Source organism: Anabrus simplex, chromosome 9 (assembly GCF_040414725.1).
Source record: "Anabrus simplex isolate iqAnaSimp1 chromosome 9, ASM4041472v1, whole genome shotgun sequence".
Classification (NCBI taxonomy): domain Eukaryota; kingdom Metazoa; phylum Arthropoda; class Insecta; order Orthoptera; family Tettigoniidae; genus Anabrus; species Anabrus simplex.
The window spans coordinates 85,146,034-85,158,782 of record NC_090273.1 but is presented as its reverse complement, the minus strand read 5'-3'; the positions used below and the strand labels follow the sequence as shown (position 1 = coordinate 85,158,782).

At 40.5% G+C, this 12,749-nt stretch overlaps 1 protein-coding gene across 3 annotated transcripts in view; it reads left to right on the top strand.

Moving 5' to 3' along the window:
• Nucleotides 1–12,749, top strand: part of lace (serine palmitoyltransferase long chain base subunit) — a 234,107-nt gene that overhangs the window by 105,747 nt on the left and 115,611 nt on the right. For all 3 annotated transcript variants that reach the window (XM_067153519.2, XM_067153521.2, XM_067153522.2), the window contains exon 5: nt 1,442–1,587. In XM_067153519.2, coding sequence (XP_067009620.2) covers nt 1,442–1,587 — 146 coding nt within the window. The remainder of the gene's footprint in view (nt 1–1,441; nt 1,588–12,749) is intronic.

Here is a 12,749-nt window from a genome sequence, read left to right as displayed (position 1 = left end):
AGTTCAGAAGTGATGGGCTGGAGCACTGTTGTCTGGAGGTACAGGTTGCCTGCAGCGTGCTTGAGGTGAACAAAGTGGTGAACATTATCTGCTATCAGGTTCATGTAACGTTCTCTGCTGAGGGACGTTGTCATATATACCAGGGGTCTCATTTCAGTCTCATTTCATCCCACGTGAGCAATCCCCATACGGTGATACTATCAATATTGGCCTGAACCAGCAAGAGGATCCATTGCCTGGTGGTTGGTGACTTGCTTGTTCCCAGCCATTGGCTTATACAAACTGATACCTTGACTCATCTGTCCAGGCGACTTTTTGCTATGCTATAGCTGTTGATTCCCATAGGGAATCTGAAATATTTGTCCCGAATGAGTAAATTTATAATACCAACATAAATAGTCCGTTATTGGACATTTTAAATTTTCCAGCTAACTCATTCCTGGTTGCCAGCGATTTGCCCCCGTGTACTAGGCTGGGCTCATCAGTTGGTACCTAGCACACCTACCAAGACACTGACTAGTGCATACCGTGGAGGCCTCTTGGTGAGGAGATGGTTGTGGATGGAATGGCTGCTCATACGTCATTATTGTCCTGCAATTAATTGACGACCGGGCGAGTTGGCCGTGCGCGTAGAGGCGCGCGGCTGTGAGCTTACATCCGGGAGATAGTAGGTTCGAATCCCACTATCGGCAGCCCTGAAGATGGTTTTCCGTGGTTTCCCATCAGGCAAATGCTGGGGCTGTACCTTAATTAAGGCCACGGCCGCTTCCTTCCAACTCCTAGGCCTTCCCTATCCCATCGTCACCATAAGACCTATCTGTGTCGGTGCGACATAAAGCCCATAGCAAAAAAAAATAAAAATTAATTGACGAGTGATCTGCGGCTGTGTGGCTTGTCTATTTTCTCTTAAAATCTGAGCTAGCTGATGATTACTTCTATCATCAATGCATTGTACACCATGACAGTTGACTGTGGCAGCAATGGCTTTTCCCGAATCCATACTCCATACTCTCTTGAAAATGGGGCCCTTGGGAAGCCTAGTGCCTGCACGACTTCAGAGATGGAGTTGCCTAGATGTCTGGCGCCGACAATCTGGCTTCGATCGAATTCGAGATCTCGTGTCTTGCTCTCCTGTGTTCATTTGTTACTCATATTGCCCGTACGAGGTCTGACATCCTCACTATTACATGCCATGCTTTCCTGTTACATTTGCTGGGCCAAGCACAGTGCCATGTCCCCACTACAGCAGCTGTCTCTTAATTCTTTAGCTCATGAGTGCATATTATAAGAATAGCTTGCCTTATCTACTTATGTCTCTGTAAAAGTGATTTTCCTGTTGTATATAGATTAGACGTCATTGTTTAGCTGGATCTTTTATATTTTGTTGCTCTGCTGCACATTCATCATTCATTACAATGACTTGCTCTTTTATTCATTGCAGATTCACAGGCACTAAAACAAAATGCTTGAATCTAGGATCCTACAATTACCTGGGGTTTGCTGAAGCAACGGGTCCATGTGCTGAGAGTGCTATAGATGCAATAAGAAAATATGGTTTAGCTGCATGCAGTCCAGTTCAAGAATTAGGTTAGTGGAGCTTTCTTTTTTCTTTAATTTGTATTTGGATGGAATTGTATGGAAAGATCCAAAGACTTCACAGAATAAAAGAATCGTTAGTGGAAACTTGTGACGAGAGATGGTAAGGTAGCATTGGTCGTGTTAAAGAGGCATATACAGTAGAACCTCGATTATACGTTCGTGGAAACTACATTTTCCCGGATTATTTATTCAAATTGTGGTCCCGCGAGCATCCTAATTAAATTTCGTAAAAATCCAATATTATCCGCTGCTTGAAGAAATGATTTCCCAGATGAACCATCCAGAAATTTCAGTCCCATCAACGCTAAATCCTCGATTAAGCTTTTATCAAGAAACTGTATCTCACGAAAGGATGGCTACGGCATACTTATGGATGGTGGTGTGAACGTCCCGTCATTACGGTAATTAGAGCAAGTGTTGTACTGGTAAAGCGATCGGCGGTGAACTTGCATAAAAGACCATCACATTCGGGTGGTATTGTTTAGAGAATCCTTGGAAATCACAAAGCAGACAGTGGCTACAAGAATTGTAAGGAGGCAGAGCGCATTTCGACAGCTCTACTTGAAGACTGAACGAGTTTTGTCAAATGTTCGTATTAGGAAAACGTCTACATTTTGTCCAGCTTAATGTTTATTTATTTATTTATTCATTTATTTTTTAAAATTTTTTTCGATTGTATCGGCGAACAGGTTTTCGGTACTTCCCTCAGAGCACTGTATAGTCACCAGGCTTTCAGGCAGGAATCGAAACTGCTCCTTCTTAAACAAATCTTGTATTTCAATGTTATCATATCGGAGGAGGAAGGAGAAAAAGAAACAAGAGAAAGGATAAGGGGCACAAGACAAGGGGAAAGCAAGCTGAAAGCAGTGCAGGGAGACGCGTGGCTATATCTGGGAAATCTGACTCCGGAAACCACGGAAGAAGACATAGAAGAATACCTAAAGGAAAATGGGGTGTCTGGAACAATAAACTGTCGAATGGTTAGTTACACCAATACCAGGAGAGCGTTCATAATAGGCATCCCAATGAAAGAACATGACAAAGTATATGAGGGGGCATTTTGGCCAAAGGACGTCATATGCCGGCCCTTTCGAGATCCCTGGAGGTACAGGAATAGATCATAGGATGGAACCGGATCAAGTGAAAGTTCTCAGCTGGAACGTAGAAGGGCTAGAAGGCGTATTAAGACAGATGCCGAGGGACATTTTCAGTGAGTTCGACATCTGTATACTGACAGACATATTCGTTACCGCGGAATCAGTGTGAAGTGAAAGGATTCTATAACATTCATGCATTTGCGAGGAAAGGCGATAGAGGAAGGCCGTCAGGTGGAATAACATGCCTAATCAACTCAAAATTTACCCCCTTTGAAACAATTCTCAAGGAGGAGAATCAATTGGTGATTAAAACAAAAATAGGAACACTAGTAGGCATATATTACAGACCAGAGTACAGCGCAGTAAACATAGTAGACGGTATACAGAGAGCATTAGACACTATACAGGCGAATGAAAGAGTGATTATTGCAGGCGACCTGAACTGCCCAATAAATAAAGCAAATAACAAAGCAGAAATAGTACTGGACTAACTGCTAGGGGAAGGGCTCACGTTAGTGAATGACAAAAAGGCACTCACATACATATGCCACAATGGAGGAAGCGCCATAGACCTCACACCCATTAGAGGTTTCGATGCATTGGAGCATAACGTCCTAATAAGAAATGAGGCAGCGTTAATCAGGAAACATACACCAGTAAGAACGACACTCAAGACAAACACACACATGAATAAACAAATAAAAACACAAAGGATACAAAGAAGGTTGGACCCACATATGCTCCAGGAGAACACTGGTAAGATACCACGCATACTACAAGATATCAGCGAGGGAAATCTGGATGAGGCCATAGCAGGAATAACGGAATTCATCGAAGAAGGAAATGCACCAAGGGAGGACACCAGGAAAGCGAAAAAATGGTTCGACAAGGAGTGTTACATTGAAAGGCGAATTACACTAGAAAAATTGCACATAGCTAGGAGAACGAAAGACAAAAGAGACTTGGAATACTACCAGACAGCGAGGAAGAAATTCAAGGCGCTACTAAAGCTGAAAAAACGGGAATTTAGGGCAAAGGAAGACGAAAAGCTTGTAAAGGATGCTGAGAAGAACCCTTATAAGCCACTCAGACCACGGCAGCCGCGATTTCCAGCAGACATACCCATGGAGACCTGGGAGAATCATATGAGAGGTGTGTTAGCCCTTAAGGAAACCAGACCGAAGTTAGAGGAGAGGAAAGTGATAGAACGAACTACAATCTTCACAAGTGAGGAAGTGAGAATCTCAACAAGCAAGGTAAACAAGGCACCGGGAATAGGCGGACTTTGCGCAGAGCATCTAAAAGCTACATTACCATACCTAGAACCAGTGTGGACAATGCTAATGAACAAATGCCTGGAATCTAGTAACATACCTAATGCATGGTGGAAGGCAGTCATAAAGATGCTATATAAAGGACAAGGGGACACAAGCAAACCAGAATCTTACAGAGGGATAGCCCTGGAGTCGGTGGCATTTAAAATACTCACCAAACCATTAGCACAGAAAATAAGTAACCTGATGGAACCACTGTTACCTGATGAACAATTTGGATTCCGGAAAGCGAGATCCACCCTGATAGCGACGAGCTGCCTGCTAAAGGACATACAAGAAAGAACACAAGCCCACGGGAAGAAGTATGTAATCTTCATTGATTACACCAAAGCCTTTGACACTGTCAGTAGAAGGAAATTAATCGAGAAACTGGAAAGCCAGGTCGGACGATCGGATATGACGAATTTAATAGCTAATATACTAGCAGCAAACCAAGTGCAAACCAGTAACGGGGTATCCCAAACAGACTGGATAGATCAGACCATCGGAGTGCTACAAGGGGACCCCTTGAGCCCTTTATTGTTCAATGCGCTGACCCAGGATCTCCCTACAAAAATCAAAGAGGGAGCACAAAATGTAAGCATATACATATATGCGGATGATATGGCACTAGCCGCTGATAACATAAAAGATTTGCAAAACAGAATGGAACTTGTCACGCAATGGGCGGATGACGAGCTAAGGATGAATCTAAGGACAGAATTAATGGTATTCAGGAGAGGACACTTATCGAAAGGTGACTACATTGTATGTGGGGGACACACATTAACACTGATAAACCAGTTCACGTATGTGGGGGACACACTACAAGTCTCCGGGATGACCTTCTCAGTACACATAAAGAAGATATTAGCTGCTGCACTTAGAAGCATAAGTGAAATCAAACATCTGCAAAAAATGTCGCTGGAGACGGCCATGAAACTTTTCCAAGTCAAAGTGCTACCAACGCTCACATACGGATTAGAAGTAATATGGGAGTACCTAACATGTAAACAGCTATGAGAACTGGAAAGCATGAAACCGAGATACCTTAAGAGGGTCCTAGGGGTATCTAAATTCACCCAATCCCGGTACGTATATGTCTTAGCACGGGAAACCTTCTTGATAGAGGATTTAAGATTACAAATGCCTCTACAGCAAACTCCGGCATACGAGGAGTTGTTACGAGAACTACGAGAGAAAAGGGACTCGATCGAGGAAAGCTTTTACAGTACAGACGCACTGATAAGGATTGGTTGAAAGAGGAATATGAGTTGAGACATTTGGTGACACGCTTTGCAATACACGGCTTTCATCACCGTATCTGTGCCAAGAAGTCCTACCACCGGGCCAGCCAGGAGTGTGTATGTGTACTGTGCAAAGAACAGTGTGATACATATCACGTAATGAAGTGCAAGAAGAGAACAGTCTCTCTGAAGCAATTTTGCTCTGAACAAAGTGCTCCTTAAGCAAATTGTAATTTAATTGATGTAATATGTAAATTTTGCACATTGTGCGCAATAAAATTTATTATATACGATTATGTTATCGAGACCAGAACAGATGTTGCACCTTACATGCAGAATGTCATGGGAGAGCTTCGGAATGCCTATTATTGTTTTAGTCCTAATATAAGGCCGGGAATTTTACGTTTTTGTGTTAAAATGGTATAAAAACCGCAGTCGTTTTATTTGCGCATGTTACATTTAAAATGTTTGTATAATTTCCCACTCGTACTGACTTGTACAGCGAGTGCGCTTTCCAGCTGAGTTCAAGGTCATAATTTCTGAAGTTTTGATGATATTTTTTCTCTTTCAAATTTGATTACGATTAGTGACAAATTGAATATAATGCATTTAAGAACTTTTGAGAATCAATACTTGCATTCAAAACCATACTCTCGATTTCAATGTAACCTTTAAAAGCTGATGTAGGTTTAATTTACTCTGTACAAGATTTCCAGAAACCCAACTATGAACAGTGTAGCGGTGACCAAATTACAATAGAGGATTTAAAAAAAAGGGATTTCGCCATCATCTTGGGCGCTTTTGTATCTTAATGTGCTTTGCTTTATTTTATTAGATTAGAGAATTAAAAACTTCTTGTGGTCTACTGTTGTTTGGCTTGGCATTATTAGATTTTTCGAAGAGTTTGGTTGATCAGTGTTTCTGAACAGAAAGTAGTTTCCCGGTAAAACTAAATGTAAAGTTTCGAGAGTCGATAATTAATGTTTGCTGCCAGCCCTGCGGTCTAACTTGCTTGCATTTCACCCGGAGGGCTCGGATTGAATTCTCGGCCAGGACAGGCACTTTTACCTGGATATGAAGGCTGGTTCCAGATCCACTTAGCCTACGATTACCTTTAATCAAGGAGGTATCGAATGGTGAGATGGCAAACCCGATCTAGAGAAGCAGGAATAACGGCCGAGAGGATTCGTCGCACTGACCATGCTCTATCTCCATATTTAAAGTCAACACGGAACCGGAATGAAGTTCTTTACCCTGACCATGTGTCACCTCGTAATCTGCAGGCCTTTGTGCAGCGGTCGCTTGGTAGGTGAAGGCCCATTGGGTCTGTAGTTTGGTTTAGGAGTGTTTGTAACAATATAATTATACTTGTTTCATTTTTGTGATGTTGATAGTTCATTCATTCCCGGATTTTCTGTTTTCCTGTGTTGTACGTATTTTTTCCATGGTCCCTCGAAAAACGGAGAATCGAAGTTCCACTGTAATCCTCTCACTTTCTGCTAAATTAGAGGAAACAAGACAATACAGATATGATACATGATAAAGACGGTGTGCGAGCAATACAAATCAAGTTGCTGCAAGTCATTCCAGTTGGGCACAAATATCAAGAATTCGTGGAGCTGATGTACTTCTTAAGTATGGCCCAATTTCTAGAGTAATGCTCTCTATTCTCACCATACCCCATAGCAATGCAGAATGTTATCGTGTTTTCAGCCATGTGAATAAAAATAGAACAGATTTCAGATCATGCTTGTCCAATGAATCTCTGGAGTCTATTTCTATTTTGAAGACCAGGAGTTCTGGTTTCTGTTATGACATATTTTCTCAAGACTCTTTGAAGGAAGCTAAAAAGGTCACAACTATGATTTTTAAGTCAAATCCAAACTAATATTCACCATGCCTGCTGCTGATTAACATGGATTTCTTCTTGATCGTTATGTTCATCTACAAATTATTGGCCTATGATGTAAGTAGATATGATTTCATTGAAGTATCCTGTTTAAAGCATGAATTATTGTATTTTGTAGCCCAGAAGTATTATTTTCCGTCAAGCCGGGGTATTATATAGATGTTGATTCCCATAGCCAGCGTCTTGGTGGGTGTACTGTGTACCAACTGATGAGCCCAACATAGCATGCGGGGGCGAAACGCTACAACCAGTAATGAGTTAGCTGGAAAATTTGTAATGTCCAATAACGGACAATTTTTACTGATAGCTCTTTCCAAAGTTAGCAGGTATGGTTATGTATTCTGTCAACCCATGATTCTGATTTTATATAAAGTCTGCTTGAATTTCTCAAGTATATTGACCAAGTGTGGCAGAATCTGATCCAGGTTGTTTATGGTTGAGAAGCTGATGAATATATTATGTTTCTGGAGGGTTCTGCCTATTTGGTATCATACCAAGAATATATTTAAAAAATCACCTGTGAAAAAACAATGTTTTTACAGTGGACAAGCTGGAAGAGGATTTGACATCAGATTTCAAGAACACCTGGCAGCACTTCGGCTACGTAAGCATAAAAATCATCAGTTGCTACACATTTACATGACACAGGACATGAAATACCAAATATTCAAAATTCTCTCATTTTACACACACATCCAAAACGAATAAAATTAAATATTTTAGAAACTCTAAAAATTTATAGCAATTGGTTAATAGATTCTCAATGATAACATTGAAAACTAATATTTAAAATCAATATTAAACTTCATAGCTACTGTATATTTCATAGACGACCACACACAACTGATCCAACGTAGATGTTATAAATTCATAACACAGATAGCCTGTACTCTTAAATGGAATAGATTAACTCTTTCGAAACAGTTGTGTATCGGGTAGAGCAACAGTTGAATGTCATCATTTTGCCACCTGTCAATGGAGCCCAGACTCTGAAATGCGTTGTGGAGAAAAATCAATAAGAATTGTGACTGGTAACGGATTTTTTTATTTATAAAGAACGAAAAGTTACATTGTATGGCGATGTTGGCCATTACTGCCAATGGCCGTAAACTACCTCCGTACATTATATTTGCAAAACATTGCTGAAGAATATCGCATTCCCAACTGGTATCAACACAACGAAAGTGTAACTAGCGCCTCTGCTTGTGAATCCGAGTAAATGTTCATAAGCAGTGTTTTTGTAATGACATGGTACTGTACCATTATAATGTATTGTTTCTTCTGAGTAATGTGGTTATATGGACATAACTTCTATGAGATGGAGCAGACAGTAAGGCCAACAACTCAAAGCTGAATGTTGGGTGGTGGTAAATGAGACAATGTTGGGTGGTGGTAAATGAGACTTTCTGAAGGGGCCAACATCTTTTGGTGGGGGAGTTCCTTTCGTATGGTGCTGGTCCCCATGTGGAGCAAATGCCATTGAAACCCAGAAGGCAGCGTCTGTTCTCCAGGTTAGGGGCGGCAGCAAAATGCTTTTATTCTCCAGGTTAGGTACGGCCTCGTTGAAACTGGGTTGGTAGGTATAAAATGTCTCTAAACCATATGTGAGAATCTGTACAAATTAGGTGTGGTACAGGATTGTTTTTGCTTTTTTGTGGTATTTTGCAGTCCCAGAGTAGATCTCCGACTTGATAGAAAAGTTTGATGCTTTCTCCTCCTGCTGAGTATTTCCTGCTTGCAGTGCTGTCTTTGGATGTTGTGCTTCCAAGGACCTTTGAAGTGAGAAACTGATTCTAATTTAGCTCCTTCCAAAAAGAGGTTTGAGTTTGTTCCTTTCCTGCTGATGGTCATATCTACAGTCTTTGTTTTACTTATCTTCATCTCAAATTTATTGAACATATTGTGTTTTCTCTACATCAGCTTCTGTTTCTTCCCATAACTGCACATCCTCAGCAAATGCCATGGCATTTAGTCTGTTGTCCATTTTTTTGATAGGCATTTTTTAATAATATTAATAATTTTAAAAAGTGTGTAGTTCGATAGAAACTGATCTTTCAAGATGGAAAAAGGTCATTCTATTTTAATTTTGTATTCAGATATAATCTGTTGTTTAATGTTTTCTTTGTCAGGTATTTTCCAAATTTTATTTACTCATAAACTAGTTTTGAGAGACTGAAGAACCTAATACAGTGGTTATAGTGTAACTGAATAGACAGCTCAATCTTTTCACTTGGAATTATTCAACCAGGGATAAAATATGAATGTAACGTATACAGTATTTCATTATCAGAGGCTTATCAAGAACATCAACAATGGCTACTTCATCTAGGCCTGCGCGTTGTCGAAGTTGAGGAGAAGAATGCTTGCTGATGTTTGCAATAGGAGATAAAGAACACTCTGCCGACAGAACGTAATGGACAATCATTGCATGCGGGAATTTAGCTGGCAGCAACAGAACATACGAAGGGAGACTTCAGGAACAACTGCACATGTTAAGATGAACATCATTAATGGTAATCACTCGAGTACGTGGTGGCTCTTCATTGATAATGAAATGCTAAAAACCCCCAAACCCCATAGCACTATAGCCCTTTAAGGGCCTTGGCCTGCCAAGCGACTGCTGCTCAGCCCGAAGGCCTGCAAATTACGAGGTGTCGTGTGGTCAGCACGACGAATCCTCTCGGCCGTTATTCTTGGCTTTCTAGACCGGGGCCGCTATCTCACCGTCAGATAGCTCCTCAATTCTAATCACGTAGGCTGAGTGGACCTCGAACCAGCCCTCAGGTCCAGGTAAAAATCCCTGACCTGGCCGGGAATCGAACCTGGGGCCTCCGGGTAAGAGGCAGGCACGCTATTCCTACACAACGGGGCCGGCTTAATGAAATGCTAAGAAATATAAAATCCTGCAGGGAAGCTTGAGCTAGGGAAGAACTTCAGGACGACAGTTGAGTTTTGTCATTAGAGGAACAAGGTGTTCCCTTTGTGGTAATGTGTTTGTAGAGTGTACGGGTTCAAAATCTTCCTATTAAGACTTTTTTTTTACCACAGTTTTTTTACCAGGACACCATGCACCCCATTCGTTGTGATGAGTCGCATATTTGTGACGTCTGCAAACAATTTGCTTTACAGCAACATCACCCATCTGGAAACCTATTGTAGAGAACTGCAATTTTTTGCTATAAACCAACAGAGAATATCATAGTGGATGAACAATTATTCCACTGTAAAGCCTATTGTCCTTTCCCTCAGTACAGTGAAACCTCGATTCTCCGTTTTTCGAGGGACCATGAAAATAAAACATACAACGCGGGAAAACGGAAAATCCGGGAATGAATCAAAACCATCAACAATTTGGCTAAACATCACAAAAATGAAATATGTATAATTATAATCTTACAAAAACTCCTAATATATAAGTAATAATAATAACATCGTAAACGTTTCCACCTTTTCAATACTAAAATATATTCACAAAATTATAAATTACACGGTACTAGTTTCGACCCATCTAGGGGTCATCATCAGCCGTATTGGAGCAAAGATCACTTTTGGCGAAATCCTAAGAAAATGTTATTTTAAAGAATAACAAGTGAATGTGGTAGATGAAATGAGATGTTATTATGGTAATAGTTAATAATACAAGGAATATACATACTAAGAGGTTTTTAACAAAGAATAAAGTATAAATGGGTTGTTGTAAAAATTATAATCATGGAAATCAGTAAGTTCTTGTATTGAAATGACATATATAAAATTATATATGGCTTAGGAAGAGGGCTTAAGGTGGGGCTGAAGGGTCTGGGAGAAAGTGTAATTGTCTTGGAAAAGTACCTTTGATTAAATTTAGGATTGAGTTTAGGTTGGCTGCATTATTGTTTCTGAGGAAAGTGATAAATAGATCAAAGAGTATGTTGGGTTTCTCTGAGATTTCATTGAGATTGTGACTGGCATTAAAGTATTGGTCTAGGTGTATGTAGTAATTTTCCATTATGTTGAGTAAAGGGCCCTTGTTTGCTAATACGAGGATGTCCATGTCTTGTTCAATATTGGTGAAATTATGGTTATAATCTTGCATGTGTTGGGGCCGATGGCTGAAAACCTGTTGTATTTTATTGCGTTAGTGTGCTCGTGGTATCTGATAATGACAACACTGTAGGCGCTGCCCCTATCGCCCGTGCCTTCCCCTGGTCCATACACTCACTTCCGCTTTAGTCTGCTCAAAAGGTGGTCTGGAGAATAGTTTGGTTCATACTGTAAAGAGAACATGCTGGGAGGTGCCACCGTCTACAAAGACTACTGTACACACTTTGGTGACTATTGACAAAGTGAGAAGCAGCTTCCAGAATCTGCAAAGTTTTATAATACTACTAATTTTGGAGTAGACATTTTCGTCCAGTATCCCGCTTTTGTACAACTAATAATATTTCAAAACATTGGGATGGCTACGCATAAGTGAACAAGAGTAATTTTCACCTAATGACACTTATTTACCAACTACTTTCGACAAACACTTCTTCCAATTTTAGTTTTCTTCTCTCGTTCCATAAAATTAGTACCTGTTGTGGTTCCCTACTTGAAATTCTGCTAAATTGAATTCTTACAAGAATTCTTTTCTAGTTACTGTATCAAGACTCTGGAATGCACTCCCAGTTGATATTCGGCTCTTGACTTCCCCTCTTAAATTCAAATCTGCCTGCTGACAGTTTTTCCTTAGAACATAAAACTGAGTTGTGCGACTCGGTGTGCGTATTTTATGTGAATAGGTTTTCTTTTATCTGGTATACACTTCATTCATTATTATTGTACCGGGCGGTACACCTCCGCTCCGCTAATTCAAACATTGCGCCAGTTGAAACTCCTATACTGGAGGAAGCCTGAACTTGGAACTACAGTGTTAATTCCCTAGTTTCTCAGATGATGTCCCTACTTGTAAATTTTGAAGTGTTCTGTACGGTGTTGTTTTCGATGTATTTTTGTTTTGCCTGAAGTGTGAACATTCGCTTCTAGATGGCACTACTGAAGGACTACAATTATGCACCCTAGTGCGAAGTGAAAGAACTGTGTTTTTGGAGAAATTTTTTGTTCATAAGTTTGTTCTTTGTTAAATTTCTTTCAGTCATTGTTTAGGTTGGCTGTATAACCCTCCACTTTCCGCCAGTTTTGAATTCGACCAATGAGTAATTTCTGTAATTAATTTTCCACCAATCCTGGTTTTCTTCTTCACTTCTGACATGTAATCTTTTGGTCGTCCAATAAAAGGCTTGTGGGCGGGTGTTCTCATTCCTGAAAGGTCTCGAATGTTCCGCGAGGGTATATAAACTGCTGATTTTCGGGTCTCTGCGCCACTTCAGTAACATCTATCAGTGTGTAAATTATGTAGCAGGGGGCGGGAAGCGCCTCTTTCTTCGGGCAGCAGTTTAACCACCAGGTAATGGCTGCCTTATAACTTCTTTCTTGCTAGCTCAGCAGTTTAACCCTCGGGGCGGGTTCGAAACTTTTATCATGTAACTTTCCTTTAAAATGTTAAAGACTCTTGGTATAAATTCTATCTCTTTAAACTACAAATTGGGATAGAGAGTGCCTA